Source organism: Gobio gobio, assembly GCF_949357685.1.
Source record: "Gobio gobio genome assembly, chromosome: 16".
NCBI classification, from domain to species: Eukaryota; Metazoa; Chordata; class Actinopteri; order Cypriniformes; family Gobionidae; genus Gobio; species Gobio gobio.
Genome location: NC_137109.1, coordinates 22,440,651 through 22,468,229, shown reverse-complemented (window position 1 = coordinate 22,468,229; position 27,579 = coordinate 22,440,651). Strand labels below are relative to the sequence as shown.

General features: G+C 37.5%; 1 protein-coding gene across 10 annotated transcripts in view; it reads right to left on the bottom strand.

The window, feature by feature from the left end:
• Positions 1 to 378: 378 nt before the first annotated feature.
• The window catches only part of enox2 (ecto-NOX disulfide-thiol exchanger 2), a 356,101-nt gene continuing 328,900 nt past the window's right edge, over positions 379 to 27,579 (bottom strand). For all 10 annotated transcript variants that reach the window (XM_079839859.1, XM_079839851.1, XM_079839860.1 and 7 more), the window contains 5 exons: positions 22,442 to 22,582; positions 16,987 to 17,043; positions 13,450 to 13,555; positions 6,923 to 7,008; positions 379 to 1,023 (listed from right to left, as the gene is read on the bottom strand). In XM_079839859.1, coding sequence (XP_079695985.1) covers positions 892 to 1,023; positions 6,923 to 7,008; positions 13,450 to 13,555; positions 16,987 to 17,043; positions 22,442 to 22,582 — 522 coding nt within the window. In that variant the 3' untranslated portion in view covers positions 379 to 891. The remainder of the gene's footprint in view (positions 1,024 to 6,922; positions 7,009 to 13,449; positions 13,556 to 16,986; positions 17,044 to 22,441; positions 22,583 to 27,579) is intronic.

Here is a 27,579-nt window from a genome sequence, read left to right as displayed (position 1 = left end):
CACTGCTCCACACATTCACAGCTGCTTTGCCTGGTTACCAGTCAACTGCAAGTGATTATAAAACAAGTCCATATATATAAAAAAAGAATCAGATGAAAGAAAACGAACCATTAGAGATGGGAAAACACAGCAGATCGACTCAGATCGCTTGGGGACACAGAAGAGCTTAAGACTACTGTGGTCACCAGCTTAAGCAGGAAAAGCCAGAAGCTTTGAAAGGACGTGTGTGGCATAAATGCAGCCGAAGTGAGAGGAAATGTCTTCTAAAGGCGTATCCTTATCCCACGATTCCTCTTTTAATTAGCAGATATGCTGAAAGTTGAGCTTTTGCAGATTTTAGAAGCACTGGCCTAGATAAACTAATAAATTAGTCTGGGAGCAGATTTTTGCTGTTGTTTTTTTATTTAAAAATAGTAAGTTATTCAAACATTTACAGTATATGTGAACAAAAGATTCTATGCAACTTTTCTGCAGCCTATACAGAAGAGAAAAGAAATATATCCATGTTATTTATAAGGTTTTTCTTTTTTTACAAATTAGAGGTGAAACGAGAAAACGTATGTTGACAGTTCAAGTCCTCGGTTCAGCAAACCCTGATTTTTACCCGATGAGTTTTCCGTCGCCGCAGCAGCTCAGAGTCACGTCGTGTGGTACGAGCGCATGGTGCACGTACACACACTCCGCCATGTGCTCGTGTGTACACATACTAAAACATACTACACACACACCAAAGTCTTGAGGTTCTCCAGGTCTCCAAGTTTTTTCTGAGATTTCCACATTTAAATCCCACGGGGCTGGGTGGATGGACACGGAGAGCTGGCAGGTGATTGGTTGTAACCCCCCCGATCCATCTGTCATTTTGTTTTCTAGCGCGAAGCCCAACCCGTGTCTCTACGCCGACTTAATGCCCTCAAACCCACAGAACTTCCAGCGTTTCTCCAAACTAGCCCCGACACCCGTCAACTCCTGCTTGAACGTGCAGGGCAGCCGACCCAAAAGAGTCTCCACTTCTGTGGTACTGATCTGAAACAACAAGAACATCAACGATTAGGATGCTCCAAACTGCATGTACAGCTTTGAGACTACTAGTGAAAATGTGTGCAGTTTTCTCATTTAAAGTGCACTATTATGGTTTTTCAAATATTCCCTTTTATGCAGTGTGTAATTTGTCTGTTTGTGAATGTAAACATTCTGCAAAGTTGTAAAGTCGAAAGTGCACGATAGATAAAGTTATTGTCTCCCAAAAGAAAGAATCGACTCTGAACCGCCTATACGAGTCGGTTGTATTTCGAATTTCACTGTGCGACGGTTCTACATCACTAGAAAGACGTTTGCATAATGCAACTTGACCCGCCCTCAAACGTCATTTCACTGACGACTACTTCTCAAATTTCAACGAGGGATTCCCAAACGCTTGCTCTTAGTTTATTAGGACCAGTTGCTCCTCAGAATCACAACCTGTAAGTATGAATAATTATTGATGTATATATTTTCTACCTGTGTTCAAAATACATGGTTTTGTTTTTATATTGTGTAAGTTTCCGGCTAACTCATGTCATTATGTCTTACTGAAATACTTCTGCTAAGCAGCTGTGGGACACTATTACATAAAATTGTGTCTATTAATGCAGAATGGCTGTCGTTCTTACTTATTTGAGTAAAGATAAAGGATGGAGCAAGATTTGTTTTACAAACGTTACGTCAGTCATTAACGTTAGTGCAGGACTAACATATGCGCTGTTATTGATACAGGTCCCGCATGTTCACCTCAATAAAGCCCCGATTCCACCGAAATTACCCGGAACAATTTGTATCAGGAACTTTTTTCCCCCCAGATCTGCTACTGACTGCGTTTCCACTGCGGTCTAAAGTACCGTGAAGATTAGGCCGGTGATGTAGGACTGCGCGCAACTGCTCCTCCCAGTCACCGACGGACAGTGATCATTTTTGCGCGACGGTGTCTGCAACAATAACAAGTATGGAGGAGATTCAAGCTGTGCTGCTTTTGCTGGTTATGTATTGCTTTACTAAAGAGGTAATTAACAAAACTGCAGAAAAGAGACGAGAACTGATACTAAAGCGTATTCTGCTTATAAAGCTCGTAAAGCTAGATTTAAAATAAGACAACGTATGTTATTATCAGCTATTACGGACATTGACCGTGGGATGGCTGAGACGAACGTGCGCCATCGGACAGAAAGAGCAAGACTGATATTTACTGAGCGCAGAACGAACCTCGCAAAAGACTTTTAAAAATGCTGGTTGAAATAAAATGCTGCATGAGCTCAACCAATCAGCATGTTCAGCGCCCAAGTCCCACCCCCGAAAGTTCCTGAACTTTTAAATAGTACTACCTCGCGAGCAGGGACTTTCGGAGGGGGAAATATTTACCCGGAACTTCATTTAGACCCTGGTTCCTATGGTCGAAACACACCAAGTACCACCCCAAAGTTCCTAGTTCCTGGGGAAAGTTCCTGCGGTGGAAACGCGGCTTAATTCAGAAATATACACATGGGTTTGTTGATGGTCATACTCTTGTTAATGCTGATGGTGAGGAATTACAGATGAAACATCTCATGATGTACCTCAAACTGAGTAGCGAATCACTGAGAAACGTCCTGCTCATGTCGTCCTTGCGATGGAGGTTCGGGTTGATTAACTAATTATTCCAATGTTTCATCATCGAACTTGCGCTCGGTTTGATTTGGTTATGCTCAATCAACAGCTTTTGGGGTATAATGTTGATTAATTAATTTAGTATTTAAAAATTTTAAACTATTTAAATTTAAAAATCTGGGTCAGAGTGAGCCACTTACAATGGAAGTAAATGGGGCCGATTTGCAAACATTTCAATAGTTCATAAATTAGTTTTTTTTGTAACATTTAAAAAAAAAAAAAACCTTTGCAACTTTATAGCTACAATGTATTGTACCTCCTAAAACTCTCAAATGACCATAAATATAACTAGAACAATTTCACAGCTCAAATAAAACAAATGTTTTATTAAATCATTTTATTAATTAATTTAATTATAAAATAAGTTTCACATTTATGTTTTTAAATCCTTCAAAAATATATGCCCAATTTACTGCACCATTTATTATTATTATTGTTTATTTGGTAACACTATATTTTGATGGTCTCTTTTTAACATTCTGTCGACTGTCAACTTTGCAACTACTTGTCAACTAACTTTCATTAGAGTGATAGTAGACTGTCTGCTTAATATCTGCTGACTCTTTATTGTGATGGACAGACATTCTAACTATAAGTAACTTTGCAACTACATGTCAACTTATTCTAACCCTAACCCTACCAGTCTACTAATACTCGACTAACACTCTAATGAGAGCTGCAACGTTACTTATAGTCAACGGAACGTGTTAAAGGGACCATCAAAATAAAGTGAAACCATTGATTGAGGGATGAGTAGAAATTATTTTATTTTATCAACGTTATACCACAAATGCTGTTGATTGAGCTTAGTCTCGCATAGCCAGACTGACGGCAGAAGGTCTGGACTCCATTGTAGATTTCATTGGTCAAGGACCGCCCAAGAGGACGTCTGACTGACAAAGCAACCAATCACAGTTCATTGTCATGTTTAGGGGCGTGAAAATGTAAAGCCAATGCCCCTAAAATAACAGACTGGTCTAATAAATTATTAATTTAACCCTCTGGTGCTCTTCGTTTAGGGGTTGCATTGGTTGTCTTCCCGGTCATAAGTGCACATGACCAATGCAATTTATTTTTCTTCAATAATATTTTCTCTTTTTAATTTAGTATTTTGAGATGATTTGATTGTATTTTTTAATATTTATGCAATAATTATGGTCTATTTTTCCCATTGAAAATTATACCAATTTTTTTTTTTGTATATATATATTTTTTCATTATTGCAGTATTTCAGGTTAAAATAGAGACAATAAAAAAAAATTTGAAGGCAGATTAGCGCCCTCTTTTGGAATTATTTAAGCAATCATTAGAGGTCTCTATGGAGAGGCTTGAGAATTCCCTAGTTCTCTTTTGAACACATTTAGTGATTTTTTGTTGTTGTTGATGGATTTGAATATATATTTAAAAAATCTCAAAGACTATTTATTATAAAGTTTTAGATTTTTTTTTTTAGAAATATAGATTTTTTCTGTGAATTTGTGTTTTTTGCAGAATTCCCATTAATTTCCTATGGTGGTCATTTTTCATTCAAGAGCACAAGTGGGAGAATTTTTTTTACGACCACTTAGCATGCTGGAATCATGCCCTCAATTTTTGTGTGTGTTTACATACCTAATGCTAGTCACTAAGTCACAAAGTTTCATATCATTCTGATGAAGCTGTAATTTTTAATTCTAAATGTGGTTCATAGGTTCAGTTTTTCATAGGTGTGTGTGTATAAGTGTGCGTGTGTGTGTGAGAGTGGATGTGTCAATATCACACTCTTGATGTTTTAGAGTGTCACCCCTTTACTGCTGTGTACTTTTTTCAGCATTGTGGCCAAATTGTAGATTGTACACACAAATATTCAGAGAACTTTTGTGTTTTTGCCGATTTCCCATTCATTTCCTATGGTCGGTCATTTATGACCAAAGACAATGAACGCTACTTTTTTTTGTACGACCAATTAGCATGCTCGAATCATGACCCCGATTTTTTTGTGTGTTTACATGCCTAATGCTAGAAAAGTCACCAAGTTTAATATCACTCCGATGAAGCAGTGATTTTTAACATTTCAAAACAGAAAATTTTCCAGTCAGAAATGACCGAAGAGCACCAAAGGGTTAAGAACGTGATGCGAACCTCACATACTTTTGAAAATCCAGCTTTTAGTTGATCCTGATAAAGCGCTCACTGTCACAGATATAAACACGACAGCTTTCTTCTTCCATGAAGGGGTTTAGAGTCATGACAGCTCTGTTTCCAGGTGAACTGTTAAAGAACGCGACACACACGTTTCCTGGAAATCCTGTAGAATTCAACCAATCTGATGACGACTTCAAAACTCTTGAAGTGTTTCCAATTTTGTCTGTCCTATGTATCAGGCGTCCGCACGTCCTGCGTGATGTCTGCGGCTGAGACTAGATTGAGCTTAACTTGAAATAAACCTTTAATACTCATGTTTCTTTACAAATTATGTTATATTGTATTATCTTTACAAATTGAATGAAAACTTTAATTATAAATGAATGATTCATCTCTGAGTATTTTTGGTTTGAACTCCACAAGTCCATGTTACACATTACATGTAGTTAAATAACTATAAATTATGCATAATTACATGCAACTAGCCCTAATCTTAACCATAACTCTATAGTAATATTATTTTACTCAGTACTTAAATGCACAATTACACTAACAAGGACACCTTAAAATCAAGTGTGTGTAAAACCTGATGTTCATTTTCTCCAGTATGATTTAAAAAAATCATTCTAGACCTTTATTGAGAGTAAGAACATTTGGCCATCAGTCCAAAGAGCCAAATGATCAATGTCAAAAAAGTACTTGTTTGATCACTGACCTAGAAATAGTGCAGAATCTTAAATATTTCATTTGACATTTGCCAGATTTTTTATGTGGTCTCATATTTTTGTACCCCACTTTATACAAGCGAAACATGAATCTCAAAACTCACATGCGACATGAATTGTGTTCTTTACAGGATCGCGAAACCCACTTGCACCAGCTTATCGAGTGCCAGGCAGGGCGACGTGAATGGCGGTTTATCAATTAAACCCTCCCACAGGAGTGCATTGTTTTTAGTGAGTGTTGATGAAGATATGAAGGCAAGTGTGCGCTGCGGAGAGGGAGAGCGTGGGCACTGACAGCCGGAGGGCTTCAACTCATAACTGAAAAGATATAGAGCCTCATTTTCACCCTCCATCTGTAAGTGTAAATTAGTCACTGTGTGACAGCAAAAGGAGAGCGCGAGAGAGAGATAAAGCCGGAGAGATGAAGGAAAATAAAAGGTAATCACCACTGCGCTATAGTAAGATGAGCGTTTTATTTCAGGATTAAACATTTTGGCAGGAAAAGCTTGAGGACTGTATTTGAGAACCGGAAGATGAAAACACACACACACATATAGGAAATGTGTGTGTGGTCCTGCTGTGTGTGTGAGTACACCCTGAGCACTTTCTGTCTGCTCAAGGGCTGTTTACTCAGCAGAACATTAGAATGTAAGCAGACCGCCATACACAGTCTGTGTGTGTGTGTGTGTGTGTGTGTGTGTGTGTGTGTGTGTGCACAGGTGCTGTGAAAAGCAGTAAATACAATCAGTTAGAGTGAGTAGCAATTTAAAATTTAAATCGTCAATTAAAACTTTTATGACGATCAAAACTAAAAAAATAATATCATTTAAAAAAAAAAACTAAAAATCAAATGTAATATGGCTGCTTGTGAATGTAAAAGGTCTGCATAGTTTTAAAGATTAAAGTGCACAATAAATAGAGTTATTGTCTCAGAAAAAAAAAAAAAGATCCTGAACTGCCTGATACGAGTTGTCAATAATTCCAGTCTCACTTCTTGTTACATACCTATGTATCAATGTAACACATTTGCATAATGCCAGCCTATGGTGTTCATTGGCTGCTCGCGAACAACATCTGCTTTGACCCGTAAACACTGTAATTGTAGTTGAGGCCTGGAAGAGTTTGGTTGGTGTTGTCGACATGTCGAGAAGATGTTATTTTCAGCGTTGCGAATGCACTCTAAATTAAGAACTTTATAATAGGGGCACTTTAAACTCTGATGGTATTATTTTATGGTGCAGTTTCTGCTGAGGTGTAGTATCAGTAATCATAGTAAGATGGAATGGCTAATGATGCTACAAGAAATACAACGTCTGAAGATAAATAAAAACTAAAATCATAATTAATTAAACTTAAAATGAATAGTGACATTTTCTGTATGTATGTGTGTTTCATACCTTAGTGTCCAACCGCTGTAAATAGGAGCAGATATATTCAATGCTGGCTCCAAAAGGATGGACGTGAAGAAACGTTGAGATGATTCCTGTGGAAGCAAAGCCAAAGATGAACCACTGATCCATACAGTATAAACCTCAAATTGGTTCCAAAACCTTTTAGAAGCTGCCAGCTTTTAAGCCATATTTTACTAAGTACTATGAATCAGGGCCGTAACCACCATAGACATTGAGGGGGACAAGTCCCCGCAAATAATTAGAAATAGCCAAATTGTCCCCCCACAATATTTGAAATTCTTGCACTGCTCTCCTGCACTTCATTAGCCAGCGCTCTGTATGTTAGGAAGACAAAAAAAGTAACTTTTTTAGTCTGGTCTGTCTCAGGTCTAACGACGCTCGTCAATGTCAAAATGATTGAGATAGCCAATAAAATCAAAGTAGGCGGGGTTTACTATTTTGGCCCATTCACAGTCAATCTATCGCTTAATGCCATTGCGGGGACTCTATTCTCTCCGGTGAAATCACAAAACAAAATGCACACAAACGTGCCCATGCTCTTAATATACAAGCATTGAACATCTTTGATTTTAATGAAGAAAAAAAAAAACTATATGAGGGCGGATTAGAACCTGTAACCTTTGAGACGGCTTACAAAAATTCTACCACCAGACCACTAAGGAATTCAGATATTAACAGCGGCTTGAGACTAATGATATATTTGATGCAAATTAATGCAAATATAATTTATTAAATTATTATTTCCCAACTAGAATTAGACCTAGAATTTAGTTCACTGTTCTGTTTCTTTATGCTTTATAAAAATAAAAGAAATTGTTCCCCACCAATGTTCAAGACATGGTTACGGCCTTGCTATGAATAAAGGAGAATATCACTTATAACAGTCATGCTACTGATGTCTCTATTAAATGGATTTTTTCACTTAACATGCTGCAAATGAAGAAAACATCTTCATCAGTTTGACAACACGTGCTGTAAATACTCACAATGCAAACAAATACAGACACCCAAACAAGTGTTGAACCTGTCTGGGACTGCTTATTGTTCAATACTCGTCAGTGGTGTCGTCAATGACCAGAAAGGTGACCTTATTATAGTATTTGCAGCGCGTTTCTGTATTTGCAGAACGTGCTGTCATGAAGTGATGATGCTGGTGTTTTTTCTATTTGCATGTGTTTTCTTCAGTTGCAGCACATTGAGCTCACTTACAGTATAATTGAAAAATGTTTTAGGCTTAAAAAAATTATAACAACTAGTGAACTTTTAACAATCTTCAAATAAACCCATTATAATAAATGTCACATTTAGCTGTGTGTTGTATATAGTAATATAGTGATGTTCCTGTCTCTGTCTCTGGCAATATCAGCTCTCTCTGTTTGAATGAGAGCGGTCAGTTCATTTTTCCCACCACCAGGTTTATTTTGCGCTTTCATTTTCACAATAAGAAAATGACTAGTTAAAACATTATGAATATTTTAACACACTAAATAGAAAGTATTAATCACAGAAATAGACAGTTATTTTTGACAGCCCTAATTTATCACATTTATAAATATATTATACCACTGTAAATAAATGTATAGCATTAAATATATGTACTGTCTACAAATAAATATATTAATTTGTATATATTTAAAAAAAAAAAAATATTACGAAATATACATAAATGAAGTGTACTTATGTTAATATATTTAATTATATAAATATTAATTTAATAACAAAAATTAGCAGCGAAAGCTGTTGAATCTATTTCAAAACTGATTGTTTTACACATTATATTTGTTGATATTTAGCACAGGATACAGTGCTGCCTCAGATCTTGGCCCAAATGAGATATCAGAAGACGAGAGCGTGCCTATGAGGCCTTAAAATGGCGTCTATGTAGGCAGCTCGCTTGGTTTTGGAACAGAGCACTACTGCTCAGCAACTGATATTTCCAAGCGCTGATTTGCAAATTCCAAGTACTTGAGGTGTTTTCCCTGAAGTGGATGTCCTCATCGCATAACTCTGCCTCTTGAACTTTCTGAATGATTATAAGTGTTTAATTGGAGTTTTGATGCTGTTTGGCGTAATCAAGGTTGTTCTTCGGCCTGCTGAGTGCTTCATTCACACACTCAAACATATGGAATAACAATAACAGCTGCTATTAGCACTTCTGGCTTGAATGTGATTGAGAATAACTCAATTATTTCTGAATGCATTACGGTATGATCAGGGAAGCAAAGCAGCTCTCCAGAGAGAAACGCACAGGTGCCGCAAAGTCAATATTCCATTAGTCTTGATGGACTGTAGACATAGTTTATATATTATACATGTTTCATTGCAGTGTGTTTGGATTACTATACCTTTCCATTTACACACATTGATCTAAAGCCAAACATTGTAAGGTGAAAGAAAATGGACCTTTCATAATGTAATGCAATGCTTCACTAATTAATGCACATCTGCTAGAAGATATAATGCTGTATGTGCTTAAACAAACACCCTGAGCTGGCAGCTACGCTGGGTAGGCTACTTCATCCAAAAATCTATTTTTCTTCTTCCTCTCAACCTCATGTCATTCCAAACAGCAGATTAACAGTGATGACAAAAATCAACATGGAAGTGGTTCATACAATTTCATATATGAAGCCAAATGACATTAGTCAATGAAAATGCCCTCTTATGCAGCTCTCAACTCTCATTTGCATATATACAATGTGTTGCGTGAATATGGTTTGCACCCGGTATGACGTCAGTGGTGCCAAAAGGAACTGGTTGGAGTGTAGCTACAGCGAAGAGGAAGATCTTCAGCAGATATTGGCTCGGATTTCAGTCTGTTCCTCAGACGAAACTTTTACACAGCTTGAGAATAAGGGCAAAATAGTGCAAGAGTCAAATGCACAACATTTGGAAGAAAAACAAAAGATATAGTGGTCACAAATGAAGAATTCCTATCCACAATTTAATGATTTGATCATTTTGTTTCATTCATTAATTTCCTTGTTTAACTAAAATAAAGTCAAATGGGCTTGGAACAGTAGTAATTACTTAGATTTACGCAGTGTTTTTTCAGGACCTACTGACACACCAGCTATCAGTGCAGGGGAGAGCAGACTAATGTTGCCAATTAAATGGGGATTATTAGGATTCCATGATGGATAGTGGTCAATAGGGGAAAACTGAACCCTGAACAGAAGTCTCACCACTCTTACCCAGAAATGCCTGGGATTTTTAACCCTGTACATAATACTCAAGAAGTTGAGTATCATATTTGATAAGTCAGGCTTTTATGGCATATATAGAATGATAGAGGTGCATATGCATCTCAGACTTTATTCAGAGCTCAAATTGATCCAGGGGCCCAAACTGAGCAAAACTATGCAATTTGGTGCAGTTGCTAATATTTATATGGCCAAAAGATGAAGATGAACCCCTGGTAAATATGAGCAAAGGAGGCTGTGGAAATAAATCTGCATTGTTTATCCTTTGATCTTTCATTCAAATCTTCACACAATTCTAACCTTTCATTGAAGTAAAACACTTGAGTGGGGGGAAAATCTCATTATGAAATAAAAATTTTTCTCTACTTCATGTTGGCCACAATTTTTGGCATCCAATTATCGCAACCTCCTTTTCCCAAGATAACAGCTCTGAGTCTTCTTCTATAATGCCTGATGAGTTTGGAGAACACCTGACAAGAGATCAGAGACCCTTCCTCCATACAGAATCTCTCCAGATTCACAGATCCATGTTGGTGCTGCTTCTCTTCAGTTCAGTCACTCATTCTCTATAGGGTTCAGGTCAGGGAACTGGGACGGTCATGGCAGAAGCTTCATTCCGTACTCAGTGACACATTTTTGTGTTGATTTTGATGTTTTGGATCATTGTTCTGATGGAAGATCCAACCACGGCCCATTATAAGATTTCTAGCAGAAGCCGCTAGGTTTTGATTTAGTATCTGTTGGTATTTGCTAGAATTCAGGTATTTGTTAATGTCCAGGACCTCCAGCAAAAAATAGGACCACAACATTAAAGATCCAGCAGTATTTAACCATGGGCATGGGGTACTTTTTATCCCTGTTTGCACCAAACCCATTGGGTGGCTTTGCTGCCAAAGAGCTCTTTTATAGTTTCATGTGACCACAAAACCAGGTCCCATCTGAAGTTCCAGTCGTGTCTGACAACTGAAAATGCTGGAGTTTGTTTTTGGACGAGCGAGGAGGATTTTTCTTGAAATCCTCCCAAATAACTTGTGGCGATGTAGGTGCTTTTGGATAATTTTTGGGGGGTTTTCTGACCCCAAGACTCCACTAATCTCTGCAATTTTCCAGCTGTGATCCTTGGAGAGTCTTTGTCCACTCAAACTCTCCTGATTGGAACTTCTTAATTATTGCCTGATGGTGGAAATGGGGATTTTCAATGCTTTAGATATTTTCTTACAGCCACTTTCTATTCTGTGAATCTCAACAGTATTTTGCTGCACATCAGAACTATATTCTTTGGTTTTACTCAATCTGATGAATGACCCAGACTTTGTGTTTCCTCATATTTATACTCCCGTGGGACAGGAAGTCATTGGCTGTACAATGTCATGCTTCTAGTCACCCTGGTGTGCTAAAAAACGTAAATATGAATAGGAATATACTTCAGAGATATTTTACTCATAAGAATATGTAGGGGTGTCAATAATTGTTGCCAACATGCATTGGAGAAAAACATTCATTTCATAATGCGAGTCCCCCCCCCCAACACACACACACACACACACACACACACACACACACACACACACACACACACACACACACACACACACACACACACACACACACACACACACACACACACACACACACACACACACACACACACACACACACACACACACACACACACACACACACACACACACACACACACACTTTAAATTGTTTTACTTCAATTAAAGGATTTTCAGAATGACAGATTCAAAGAATAAACTATGCAGATTTATTTTCACAGCCGCCTTTGCTCATATTTACCAAGAGTGCCAATATTAATGGAGGGCACTGTCAATATCAGTTGTCACTCTATATTTCTCAATAACCCTATAATGCAATGCGATTATAGGCAAATGAACATTCCTCAAAAGCCTGGTGTATCAATTTGATAAATTTTAACATGATTTTTCTAAAAAAAATGACACACCTAAGACACCTATAGGCTGCTTCAGTCTGTTCATCATAAAATATGAATATAAAATATTTTCATTTATAAAAAACATTATGTTTATAAAAGACACATGTACCACAATCTGAAAGTGGACAATTTTAGAATTATACTTAAATGCCCTTTATTTGTTAAAAAAAAATATATAAGCTATAAATCTTACGACAAAATATAAGTGGGGGGAGTGAATGAACAGCGCTCTCTTCCACCGTCAATACCCACGACTGAGGTGCCCTTGAGCAAGACACCTAACCCCAATCAAATTTTTTTGTGAAAACCTCAAAATCGCATTCCGACTCATTTAGCCAGCACGGGTCACATATAATATGTGGCTTCTCTCTGCTTTCCAAAACACATTTGATTTGCTACAAGGAAGCACTATCACAATGCACATTTCGTTAAGTCTGAATGCAGGGATGGTCTCTTCTCCCTAAGTCCTGACAGGAGCTCCTCCTCGAACACCGCATGAGCTAAAACGGATCTGATGGAACGAAAGAGGCTGAGGGAGAGCTCGTGGAAAGCTAACCAGCAGATACTCCACTAGGGCTTACTGAAGCTGCTTTCTTCATCAGAGAGCAATGTACCGGACAACAACACGATCAGCACTCTTTCCGGTCACTGGACTGGCAAATAAGCCAAATAAAATACAAATAAAATCCTAGACAACTATGCCAAATGTGCAGTGGCAAGACGATTACACATGCAGAGAATGCTGGCTGTTCTTTATGACACACATTCACATCTGGATTCTATCTTCCTCTTATGGATATCATTTCTCATTCTAAAAATCTGAAAAATATTTTGCCATAAACAAATGTACATGTGATAAGTGGATTATTGGACTCTGGATTATTGAAATATAAAAAAATCACAGGTGTAACCACCCCTCCACTTTGAGGCCACATTACCACCTCAGGGTGTGCATTCATTTTTAATAATTCAACAGTCCAGAGTCAATTATTTCTTCCTTTCTGGCTGTTTCTCAAAATAAAGCGAGCTGTCTACCTAGACAGAGTTTTTGGCCCTCAATTTTGGCACATTCCTCTCTCTCTCTCTCACACACACACACTCACATACGCATGCACACTCTTTCTGGCTGTGCTGTGGATGACATGTTAAAGTTCCTCATTAAAAAGCATCCGAGGTGACTCATTTGAGGCCCATTTGGTCAGGCAATTAACACCTGCACCCTAGTAGAGATAGCTGTGGATGATGGAAATAATGAGAAGAGTTTTTTTTTTTTTTTTACAGTCTTATGCTTGATTAGATAAAGTGTGAAAAACAGCTTCCAGTTGGTGGTTGTGCGGCCCTTTGACACTTACCCACGAGCAGAGCCTCTCTCTCTGACTTCACTGGGCTGGGAGGACCCTTCTCCGGCAGGCTCTCCTTCTCCTGGCTGCAGGACACCACAGCCAATGCTGCCGCCTCCTATGACAGGAAATAACAACAAAAAAGAAAGTTGTTTTCTTCTCACAGGTCCTCTGCCCCCCCCCCCCCCCCCCCCCTCATTACCCCGGCCCTCTGACAGTGCTGCAATCTCTTCGCCCAGTTGTGTCAGAGTGATTTATCCCGCGACAAATAAAGTTCTCCTGCGCTCGATTGGCCTGTAATGATCTGTCATGTTCTGCGAAAGGATGGAGGAGGGGAAATGGGACAACGGAAGAGGGTTGCGCTGCACTGAAATGAAAATGTAGAGGGAAAGAACAACAGAACAACAATGGAAGGAACAAAAGTCTGGAGAAGAGCAGACTAATAGGCACTTTCCACGAATAGGGTGCAAAATAGGGCCTGCAGCTATTTTTTCAGCAAGTTAGGGTTAAGTGAAAGGAGCTTAACCTTCCGTCGTCAACATCAGGAGGTCAAACTTACTGTAACATTACATGAGCCTTTTTTATTTTATAATTATTTTCTGTAGTTTGCAATTTCTGCAACCCTCTCAGCAGCATTTAGGACGTCTAATCACAAGTTTAAATCTTATTTTTCTGATTTTGTAAGCATTAAATAAAAAAATACATTAAATAAACATATTTTATTAAATAGAATAAATATAACAAAAGTATATACAATACTGTTCAAAAGTTTGGTGACAGTAAAATTTAAAAAAGAAAATAAAGGAATAGCAAGAATACGTTAAATTAATCAAAAGTGACAGTACAGACATATTTTAAAAAATATTTATTTAAAAAATGCTGTTCTTTTGACATTTCTATTTATCAAAGAAACCTGAAAAAAAATATTGTCATGGTTTTCACAAAAAATATCAAGCAGCACATCTGTTTTCAACATTAATAATAATAAGAAGAAATGCTGGTAAAACTTTACAATACGGCTGCACTGATATGCCTTAATTTATGCTTAACTAATGCACAGATAATCATGAGTTAATGTATGACTCATGAAGAACTAAACCATTTATGAGTGATTTCTGCATCATCAACTGATGAAGATTCTATATGATTAATAGATTAAGTAATATATGAATTGTTATTAGATAAATGTGTCATATTGTATTAATTCCCTAATAACATTATTATATTAACTAATAATGTAAATTCATGTGAATTACCACAATGGGTCAAAGCCATGCATTTCTACTTCCAGTTGTCTGCTTTAATTAATCATCAGCTAATGATTTGCAAAGGTATCATTATGTTATGACTTGTTAAAGGCACATGACTGTTAACTAGCTAATTCAAAATTAATTCAAAAGCCCCTTAACAATTAGTTAATAGTCATGTGCCTCAACAAGTAAAGTCATAACATAATGATACCTTTGCAAATCATTACCTAATGATTAATTAAAGTGGACAACTGGAAGTTGAAATGAATGGCTTCGATCCATTGTGGTAATTAACACATTCATTTACATTATTAGTTATTATTACACGGCTCTGTGGAATACTTGATTCTGATTGGTCAATCGCGCATTCCAGCGGTATGTTATTCCCAGATAACAACCGCCAAAGTAAATAACACACCGGTCATCCGGGTACTACGAGTTATCTTGACCGGTACTACTATGCTTAACGTGTCACTCCGCTGTCGACTGCCTGGCGCCATCTTGTGACTGAAAAACACTTAGGCCGGAACTTTACTTTATAAAGTTTTAAATATGGATATTTTTCTTACACAAACGCATCAATTCGCTTCAGAAGGCCTTTATTAACCCTCCCAGAGCTGTGTGGAGCACGCTATTTGACGGACAGCTGCATTTTTTTATGGACTTCAAAAACAGAGCAACTATTACTCCTATTATAAAGCTTGGATTAGCCAGGACTTTTTTAATATAACCCTAGAATGACTTGAGGGTGAGTAAATCATGGGCTAATTTTCATTTATATCCCTTTCAGCATTAATTTCAACATGTATAGTAAAAACAAATCTTTTCAGCAAAAGATAAAGGCTTAAAGCAGTTTGGAATTGTTTTTCTTTGCGGAAACTTTGCGAAAGAGCTAATAAAATATTTATATTCAAGACAATATTTCGTGTCTAATTTACCTGAGACAAGTAGCTGTGTAATAAGCGGGATAATGTACATCCAGCCGGTTGTTATCGCAGAATAAACCCTGACAGAGTGACGCAAGTCCTGATAACTCTGTCTGGGTTTTTTATGCGATAACAACCGGCTAGATGTACTTTATCCCTTACATATAATATGTTATTAGGGAATTAATACATGATGTCATATTTAATTAATAGCAATTCATATATTACTTAATCTATTAATCATATAAAATGTTCATCAGTTGATGATGCGTAATCCATTGTGGTAATTCACATGAATTTACATTAGTTAATATAATAATGTTATTAGGGAATTAATACGATATGACACATTTATCTAATAACAATTCATATATTACTTAATCTATTAATCATATAGAATCTTCATCAGTTGATGATGCAGAAATCATTCATAAATGGTTTAGTTCTTCATGAGTCATACATTAACTCATGATTATCTGTGCATTAGTTTAGCATGAATTAATGCATATTAGTGCACCCGTATTGTAAAGTGTTACCGAATTTTTTCTTGAGCAAAAAATCAGCATATTAGAATGGTTTCTGAAGGATCATGTGACACTGAAGACTGGAGTAATGATGCTGAAAACTCAGCTTTGATCAGACGTTTTAAAACATATGAAAATAGAAAACAGTTATTTTAGATTGCAATCATATTTCACAATATTATTGGTTTTACTATATTTTTTGATCATATAAATGCATCCTTAGTGAGCATAAGAGACTTTTTTTGTCAAAAAAACAAACAGCAGTGCATATAATATTGAGGTCACGCTTTATATTAGGTGTCTTTAACTACTATGTACTTACATCATAAAATAAGTACAATGTACTTATTGTGTTCATATTGTATTGCAGCTATCAAGGTGGGATACGGGTAAGTTTAGGGACAGGTGTGGTGGTATGTGTAGGTTTAAGGGTGCGTTAAGGGGTAGTGGAAGGGTCAACAGTGTAATTATAGATGTAATTATATGCAGGAATTTTCAAATATAAGTACAATGTAAAAACATGTATGTACACAATAAGTGTATTGTATAGTCCATAGTAGTTAAGGACAGCTAACATAAAGTAGGACCAATATTGAAAAGTGAACAAGCCAAAATCACCATTAAAATTTTCCATAGAAGGCTATTTTTAATATAAGATAATACATAACGTATCCATGTCTCACTACATAAAACATTATTGTTTTGTGCGATTTGAGCTTCTAATGTTTATTTTTAAAAGCCACGCCCCACCAAAGTGTACCGTACTCGTGGAATGTGCCAAAGCGAGGTGTGATGTGGAGCAGTGATGTTGACAAGAGTCAGAGATGGAGAACAGCGTCTCCCACTTACGCTGGCGTGATTTGCACTTTCATCGCTTCCTCTGTCCTCCTGGTTGCCCGTCTCAAGCTAGTCAATTAAAAGAATGAGAGAGCTGTCAGCAAGTAATATGTCACAGTCTCACACTCACACACACTGTTCACACGGGGAAACTAAAGGATGCGGGACAGACCGCAGGGCAGGAAGTGGAAACACAGGCCTGACACGGCGAGAGTTGAAGGTCAGGTTTGCAAATGGATTTCTCTAAATGCCAAATAAGCAGCAAAGCTCCAACGCATTTGTCCTGCTCAATGAAACTCTAATGAAGCACAGCCTAATCGCAGAGAGACGGCAGGCATTTCAGGCCGTTCCGCTGAGATTAGTAATGCAACCTGATGCTTACGGAATATTTAGTGGCGTTTGCCAAGGCAAGAATCACTATTGTTATTGCTCCTGCTTATGCGTAGGGATTTGAACAAACCCCAAATCCATATATTAAACTTTGGATTATCACCATCTGGGCTACATGCATGAAAGATATCTCAAATCATGCGGCTTGTCGAGAAGAGGCGTGTTATTACTTTTATAAGTGATCTGATTTTCGTCTAGCTACCGTATGATAAAAAAGGTTAACAAATCCCATGAAAGGCCTAAGCCATATCTAGGTAGCTGAATATTATAGACTTTTTTTTCTTTTTTTTTTTCTTATGGCAGCATATAGAGGGCCCTGGGGGGCACCCGGATATAATAAAAAAATCATGAAAATATTGGCTGGCCAATGGCAAGTATTAGAGGGGCAAGCAAAGATTACATTTTCTTCATAAAATGTAAATTGTTCGTATAATAAAGCAGATAGCTTCAGCTCTAAAATCTGATTAGATTAATCACATTCAACGCTATTTTGAAATAGGCAATATACAGTATGTATTGTACACCTGCTGCACATCCGTTGAAATCTATATTCTAGATAAAAAAAAATAAAAAGCCTAAGGAATTACAGTAGTGACCAAAAGTGATGTCTGGAGAGGATATTTGTTTTTAATGACCCTAAAAAGAATACCATCAACATACAAGGAAATTATTTTAATATATTTGTACAAATATTTTTAATGTGAGCAGGGCCGGCGCGTGCCTATAGGCGAACTAAGCAGCCTCCTAGGGCCCCGATCAGACAGAACACGTTTTTGCAGTGAGAGATTTAGATGCAGTGAGATATATGCTCTGAGCAGAAAAGCGCCCGACGTCATTGCGTTTTTTTTTCTATTGTCCAATCGAATTAATGGAGAAGCGGACCTTCTGTTGTGGTGACCGTTACCTCGATTCAATTGACAGGACAGCCAAAAAAAGCAGTGCGGTGCGCCTCGCAAAAATATCCCCAAAATGAAAAAGAGAAAAAAAATCTGTACATGAATACAAAAGATGACTACTTTTACTGCTGGTGATGGCTAATGATTTTAAAGCCCGACACGCGCTTCTGAAAGGTAGGCTTATGCATGTGTAGCTATGAGAGAAAGCGGGAGAGAAGTTATGTGGCTTTCCTTATTGTGTGCGTAATATTTATATATTCCAGCTAACACGTTTAATGAACGTTGAAAAAATTTTCCTCCGACACATCCTGTCATGGTTGAAAAATTGTTCCAAAACGAAAGTTGACTGGACGTACGTTGAGCATATTGAATGCATTTTTTGGAAATGTAATGGTAAAATTTTTCCCGATTTATGCTGTCCAACAGCGGCTGTTTTTGGCCAGAGACACAATTGCTGTCTGACTAATGTTTGCTGGGATGCCATATTGATATTAATAATATTTATAACCAATACGAAGAGCATGCGCAGAGACTACCACTGATTTGTCGCTTTAAGTGCGTCATTCATTAAAAATATATTCTTCTCTACTATATAGTATGCCAAAAACAGTCCGCCAACAGAGTAGTATGTCCGAATTCATAGTATTCGAAAAACAGTTGGCGAAAAGTACCCGGATGACCTACTACTTCCAGTTTCTGAAGTATGCATACGATGGACACTTTACTATCCCATGAGGCCACGGGAGACGATTTATGAATGGAGGTGATGGGACGCAACTGACGCTGGTAGGTCACATGATCATGACAACATGGCGGATGTAGTACGTTCGGATTACATTCATACTACATTCATTCATACTATATAGAACGTACTTTTTTAACGGTCGCGAAGTTCGTTCAAATTCAAATGTAGTACCTTAGTTAAGTTAAGTTAAGTTGTTGTGCAATTGCCTGTTTACCTGTCTTTAGAGTATTTGTAAATAAACTACATTTTGAATTTGATTCATCTGTATTCGTCTTCCTGCCTGCACACACCCGTGACACTAATATGCTTACAAAATATTTAATAATATTTGAATAAAGTGTAAAGATGTCCATTTGCCCAGGCTGGACATCACTTTTGGCCACTGCTTTTTCATTACTTTGATGAAAGAATAATTCGATTTGATTCTTGTAATTAATCAATAATGTACTAAAATTTAAATAAACAATTTATATTAACATTATTATTTACTGAACATTTGCGTCTTTTATCATACTACTGTGAAATAAAAAATGCAGTGAGCTGATGTGGGACGGCACACTAAAGTCTACAACAGTTACTCTAGGATTCTAGGGAAAATATTAATGAAGTTTATCACAGCAAGAGACGGAAGAGCAAACACTGAGACGCACACGTACAGGCTGATGTATGACATGCGCAACACATTCATCTAGCAGAAAACAATAAACTGCTCTCACAACCGATGGGCACAGATCTATAGGAGGAATGGCTGCGTTAAAATTGATTTTCATTTCTTCCATTAATGAATCTGTCTCAGGTGATTCATCAGTGCACATGCTGATGCCCTGAACTCTCCTTCAGCATGGATCAGTGGTGCCGAGATAAATTCCACTGCAGAGTGCCAATCAAACCACACTAACTGCTGTATCACATGCACACATTTCTCCTTCTCTTCCTGCTTTGAATCATGAGTAGCCGACCAGCCATTTCCAAAATGATTAGTCTTGGAGGTGATAAAACCCAAACTTAACCTAAAACGATCCGCTCCACAGTACCAGATAAGAAAAACTGCGATAACAACATCTGTCTGTACAAGATAACAGGCTATCAAATTTTGGGCGTGCATCGTTTAGCCTTCTCAGATTGCCGTTACCTTTTGGAAGTTAAATTTGAAACTCAATCTGATTTCAAATGTCACTTTTCCTAAGTTTCATACATAAATGAACAGTTTTTCACACTTTTGTTGGGAACGGTCCCCTAAGCAACACAGTCATGGGGTTTCCTTGAATAAGAGCTCTGTTGAAGACAGCGGCGGTGACACGCGGTTAATTGAAAGCGGCTTGTTGTAGCCGCTGGTGTGGCGTGTTGGCTGGCGCTGCAGAGGTGCCATTAGTTTTCATTAGTGTCTGCTGACGCTGTTGGGAACACGTGCGCTGATCGTACTGAGGACCTAAAACCTTCAAGAGGATTGTTTTGGATTTTCTGCACAAATTTTTGAGGAAAAATCGGCAGAAGTTATGTTATTACAGATTCCGCGTGGTTCCACTCATCAACACGAGCGCATTTGTGAAAGCTTTTCAAGATTATGTGATAACGCACAATCACAAGCATAACACACCGATGTGACACATTGCATGTCAGCACAAATTCATCAAGAATTACACACACATATAGACAATTAGCGATCTGTGAAAAATAATGTATTTTTGAACATTCAAGCATGAAATCCTATTCTAGTACACCACAAAAACAGATATAAAATAAAGAATATATTTATAAAAAATAAAATAAAATAAAAATTCTATACACACACACACACACACACACAGGTTTGTTTAGCTATCTAAGTGAGGACATTCCATAGGCGTAATGGTTTTTATACTGTACAAACTGTACATTCTACACTACCCCTACCCCCAAACCTACCCATCACAGGAAACATTGTGCATTTTTTACATTTTTAATAAAACATTGTTTAGTATGTTTTTAAGCTATTTTAAATATGAGGACATATAAAATGTCCTTATATTTCATGTTTACGTCGTAATACCAGTGTAATACCTGTGTCATTATACAAATTTGTGTCCTCATAAATCACATAAACAAACACACACACAGGGCGACAAGACAAAAGAGAACGCGCTGTCTGTAAATGTCTTATCTATGTGACACACACAATGCGCAGAAAGACGCACGCCAGTATCATGCTCACAGACAGCACGCCAGAATTTAGTTCTCTTTAACCAATAATAACATGCACAATTATGCCAAATGTCAGTTGTGTCAGGTATCCTTATAAGAGCAGTCTTAAATGAGTCAAATAACGTCTTATATGAACGTAAAATCAGACACCGTGAGATCTGTGCCAGGATTGTTTTAATTTCCCTTAAATTAAAAGTTGTTATATTTTTTGAAGCCTAATAAATGTCAAAAAATGGATAGCTTTCAATTACACTGTAATGTTGAATGCTTATAATTAATCAGTGATACCGTAGTATTTAAAATATACGTCTTTATATTAAAATAGATTTCTTTATGGGGTTTTTTTTCTAGGTTAATTTGGAGATTAACTGTGAAATACATTATACAATTATAAAATAAATGAAAAACTTAATATAATAAAACGTGTGATTAACGTAGTTCATTTTTTTTATTGATTGACAGCACTAATATATTATATTATTTTAGCATCCAAAATAAAAGTTTGTGTTTACATAATATATGTGTGTGTACTGTGTATAATTATTATGTATATAGATATACACACATGCATGTATATATATTTAAGATTTTTTTTGTAGATTGATATACAGTATACAGAATATAAATTATATAAATATATATACAGTATATACATGCAAAATTTGTCTTAAATATTTCCATGCGTATGTGTGTGTATTCAAATATACATAATAATTATACACAGTACACACACATACAGTATATTATGTAAACCTTTTATCTTGGATGTGATTAAACACGATTAATCATTTGACAGCCTTATAGATTAAAGGTTGAGTTTTGTTCGACTTGTTTTCCAGACATCACAACTGGATCATTGCCATCAAATCTCTGAAATAATGCCGGTAATGTTTATGCATTAAGATGAAGGCATTCAAATGGCTGCTTCCCTGTAAACAAGGGAGTCTAATGCAAGAATTTCACACTGTTTTTCTTTGTTTCAAACACAGAGAGTAATCCTGAGCTCATGTTATTTTAATTAGAGCAACGGGAATCAGATATTCTCATTCTGATCTGATTCCCTAGAGAGCGTTCAGCAGGACAGACTCATTAATACACGCTGTCCTCTAACTGACAGCCATCTCATCTCCTATCGTTCTCGTCCTCTTCCTCCTCATCAGACAGAACACACCAAATCCAGACAGAGTTAAAAGAACAAAGATGCAACACAAGCACAGACAGGAGCCCCAGACAGAGAGAGACATCTGTTACTCACGGGCAGAGTGTGTGATGTGGGGAAAGCTTGAATACGATCTTTCAGACTCTGGATCTGGCTTTCGAGCTGTTGTTTTTCCTCTGAGCTCTTCTCCAGCTCCATCTCTCTCTGTTTCAGATCCTCACGAAGCTTGAGCAGTTGCTAGAGAAACGGCACAAAAGAAAATCGACGACATTAAAAACACATAACGAGAGACAAGTTTTATAACAAGCTCAAAAGGCCTGACACTGCACGCAGATAGGATCATCAGTATTTAAAGAGAACACACGCTGTGCACAGTCACTTTGATGGCAGTTTGGGCTGCTTCATTAAACTGAATGTGCCAATATCAAGGGCTCTTGTTCAAAACCTAACGAGCCACCTACCGGTTCCAATAGGTCCAGATTTAGCTGGTTAGCATAGACCAGTTAGTTCAGTTAGTTCCTGCTGGTTGATGTAGTAACTGGGCCCAAAAAAAGCATTCACGCCCGTATTGCAGTCGTGTATTCAGATTTTTTTTTTTGGAAACAACATATGTAAGCAGTGCCCTGTTTTTTTTTCTCAGGGCTCTTAAAAGCGTGAAATGTATTTTTAAGGTCTGCTGCCTTTGACATCACATTTCAGGATGCAGTAGGTACTAGCAGGATTCAAAATGAACACTCAATAAGTGCCAAATGAGATTTTGGCTTTGGTGTACGTAGCCCCACACATGACATCCGGGGGGAGGGAGAAAAAAAAATTCATGTGAAAAAGAAAGGACACCCATGAAGAGACTGTAAAGACTGTATGTGTGAAAGGGGCTAATAACGTACGTGTATGTGTGTGTAAAACGAGGGAACAAATTAGTAAAACGCGCTGACATACTAGTAAGTCGTGAGAATTAATTGTTAATTCGTGGCCACAATATACATATTTTTCCCGCATGCGGGGCTTCTTATTGGTGAGTAAATAAAACTCATATAGTTACTTGCCAATTGGCCAGTGTGGAACTGCAATATTATATAATTTGAATTGAGCGATAGGCTGATTGTAAGTGATGAGGGTGATTGAAATAAAAAAATGTAGGTCTATGGAATAGGACAGATGAAATTTCACTGGCTCATAATATACACTGTTAATGTATTTAATTTTTTCAAAAATTGGAGTATGTTTAACAAGAAAATACTTTTTTTCAGTCTTTCTGTTTCAAAATTCATGTTTAATTCATTGTGCTACTTGACGTTTCTTTGTAATTATTATTTTTTTTTTTTAGCAATTTCTGAAAACTATTTAAAACTATTAAGTAAATCCCAATTGTATATGATGCATATAAGATTGTAAGCACTTCTGGGAGGTCCTGTGTGCTATTGAGATGAATGGGAATGCTAATGGATAGATAGCGCTATGTTTAATATACATCCTTGACCTGGACAGCATACGATGCCCAAAAATACGGTCTTACGAATGCTCATAGGCTTTGAGATGTCTTTCTATCAAATAATTCAATCTCAGATGTTATGACTGTGTTGAATATGGCTTTATTTGATTACCTCTAGCTCATAAAGACATTCCGACAGTATGCACCTGATATGACAGCTGTTCCCCGACCTCCAGAGGTGCTGTGCCAGTGACATTCAGAAATGAGAGGGAAAATATTTGGACGGTGTGCATTTCAGTCAGAGACGAGTAAATAGATTTTGTGCCTTGAGGATGTTTGTATGTCTGTAGCGGCTCAGGTGAGGGACTGATTAAATCCAAAGCTGGATACACACACAGGCTCTGTGCTGCCAGGGGCCAATCTCAGCGGGGAAGTGCGTGTGTGTGTGTGCTGACTGAATCTATATAAATTAAAACGTACAGTGAGGGAAATAAGCATTCAACATGTCAATTTTTTTTTTATTAAACATAGTTTCAATGAAGCAATTCACATGAAACGTTGTCCAGAGATTGGTATTAACTCAAGAAATCCACACAGATAAAGAAATCATAATATTGTAATCCATAAAACAAGTTACATTTAATAAAGTGGAATGACAGGTAGAAAATAGATAGGTTAGAAAAAGGCTTTCCCACCTCTGAATGCAAGTATACAAACATCGCATGATGGGCAGAGGCAACCAGCTCTTCCAAGACCTTCGCAACAAGATTGTTGCGTAACATAACAATGCCACTGCTTACAGACGGATTTCACAACTCCGAAATGTTTCTGTAAGGCCGTTATCCACAAGTGGAAGGAACATCACTCCACCATCAGCCAGCCAGCCCAAGAGCCAAGGACCACTCGGAAAGAACTCCAGAAAGACTTGGAGGCAGCAGGTACAGTTGTCACAGAGAAAACAATAGGCAAGGTACTCCACCGTCACGGGAGGCTCCATTATTGAAAGAAAGGCATGTTGAAGCTCGTTTGAAGTTTGCTACACAACATTTGGAAAAGCCTGTGAATTACTGGGAGAGTGTAGTCTGGTCAGACGCTACAGAAATTAATCACATATCATCAATAAAGAAGAAATGGCTCTGCATATGACCCTAAAATGATACCAACAGTGAAGTTTAGATGTTGAAGCATCATGGTATGGGGCTGTTTCTCATCTAATGGTACTTGAACGGAAAATGCATGGAGCTATGTACCAGGAATCTTATTGAAAGATGAATCTGTTGCCATCCACCAGGATGATGAGGATGAGAAGCGGGTGGATCTTCCAGCATGTCAACAATCCAAAACATACTGCAAAGGAGACTCTGAATTGGTTCCAGAGGAAGAAAATAAAGTTGTTGGAATGGCCCAGTCAATCTCCAGACTTAAACCCAATAGAGCATTTGTGGAAGGAACTGAAGATCAAGATTCGCAAGAGAACCCCATGGAATATTCGAGATTTTAGAAGAATGGACCAAAATCCCATCTGAGCACTGTGAGCGATTAATTGTTCATACAGGAAACATCTTGAAGCTGTCGTTGCAAATGAAAGCTTTTCCACAAAGTATTAAATGCAATTTCAGTTAGCGTGTTTTTTCCTGTCATTTTACTTTAACTGTTTTATGGATTGTAATATTAAGATTTCTTTATATATGTAGATTTCTTGAGTTAATACCAATGTATGGTCAAAATTTCATGTGAATTGCTGCATTGGAACTGTGTTTAATAAAAAAAAATGTGTTGTGTTGAATACTTAATTCATTCATACTCTGATCTCTGTGTGCAAGCCAGTAACCCCTTTCACACAGCAATCCCGTTAAATTGTCGGAAAATTACCAGAAGGACTTTACTCGTACATGCAAAAATATGCAGTTAACACAAGCAACGGCGTTCTGGCTTTTTACCAGTAAGAGACCGTTCACACATCAACACCAAAATACTGGTCAGTCATTGGAAGTGATCTTTAAACAGTGCGCTGTTGTCTTCATTCGTCCGTTTTAAAAATCGTTCTGTTTCTCGGAGTAATCACATCATCTTCACAAGTCTTTATGATTGGCCCAAAGCAGACTTCTGATTTTATACGTGAATATACCTGTAATCTTCATTCTGCGTTCACAGAGCACATTACGGTAATTTACTGGTAATTCCCCTTACTCTTAAATTGCAAAATTGATTTATCAGTATTTTTAAAAAGGTCCTGTTCACACACGATCTCTTACATGAGCGCATTAATATTGAACAGGGGTTCAACTGACTTGAAACTACTTATGCATTAATGAAATGGTTTTATTGCACAGCTTCCAGCCAATCAGAATCGATTATTCAGACAGACCATGGTATAATTCACAATATTACTGTTTTTTACTGTATTTATGATCCAAAAAAATGCTGCTCTGGTTAACATAAGGGACTTCTTTCAAAAAACTCCTACTGACCCAAAACTTTTGAATGGTAGTCTATGTAACAAAATACAATGTAATGTAATTGAGTGTAATGTTTATTTTCTTTCTTTGTTTTTAAAGAGCGAAATAGACGTTTCTGAATAGAAGCAATGCGAATAACTCTGGTATTATGCTAAAGACTGATTATGTAACGTGTTATGCATTACCCCAATCCCTGTTTCTGAGCATGCTAATTTGTTGACAAACCTAATAAAGCAGAAGCCACGAGGTGCTCAAGACTGCTCAGATTTCTCATTACGGTTCCTGCTCAGCATTCAGATGCCAAGAGCTATCTGAGCTACATAAAATGTGGTGATGTAACCTTTTTGTTTGACTTCATGCCCTGCTCACCATGAATAAATCAGTCCGAGGGTGAGTTTAACACGCTCTGAGTGCAGGAGCGAAAACATCTCAGCAGCCTCGCTTGCCATTTGAGAGTGATTCAACTCTGAGAAATGGCCTACACTGTTCACTTCATGTGACTGAATAACACGCTTTCTTCACAGGCTCGCTGGAGATCAGTGAATGCTCCCGTTTCTAACTCGAACAAATCGCTCAGCGTATGACTCATATGTGACCCGTGCAACAAGTTCATCTCATGGCACAGCAATGTTCAATATGCAGAATCCCATTAGGGCTCATTAGCAGCAAGCGCGCACCTTTAAAGTGAGACAAACGCCCCTCTCAGATAGGATCTCCTTCATGGCCTAATAACGCTCACATGGCAAGGTCAAAGTCATGTGAAACATTTGTATGTGCTGGGTTTATAGGGCTAGAATGAGGGTGAGCAAGATTCTTTGTGTTCTATTGATGGATACAGCAATGAGGGGGTACAAAAATAAATGTACCATGGGACAGGTTTAACCCTGACCATGTGAGTTTGTATTGTGTGAATGTACGGTTTGGGAAAACAAATGTGGCTAAAAATCGCCATCAAATCTCTGGGTCACTCTGAGCGCTGAAGAACAATGCAGAACAGAGGATGATAGCGGGAGACTGTTCTAAAAATAGCGCCAGTCCTTGAGAGATGTTTGGTAAAAGAGATAAATTTGCTTGATAAGTGGGAGACATCTATAGTTAAGCAGACAAAATGTTCATGATTCCACATGTTCAACATCTCTAGTGTTCATTATCTTGTGTGTGTGTGTTTGTGATTAATGTCCTGGATGATCTGTAGAAATGAAGTGTTTTGGTTCAGGACTCCCTGTGGTTCAACTTCTCTAAAAATGCTCACGCATAACAACGCCGTATTCACAGAGTGAGAAAACAGTAGGTGTGTGAGACTATAAACACACATTCGATGAGTGACGGATCACCCCATGCTG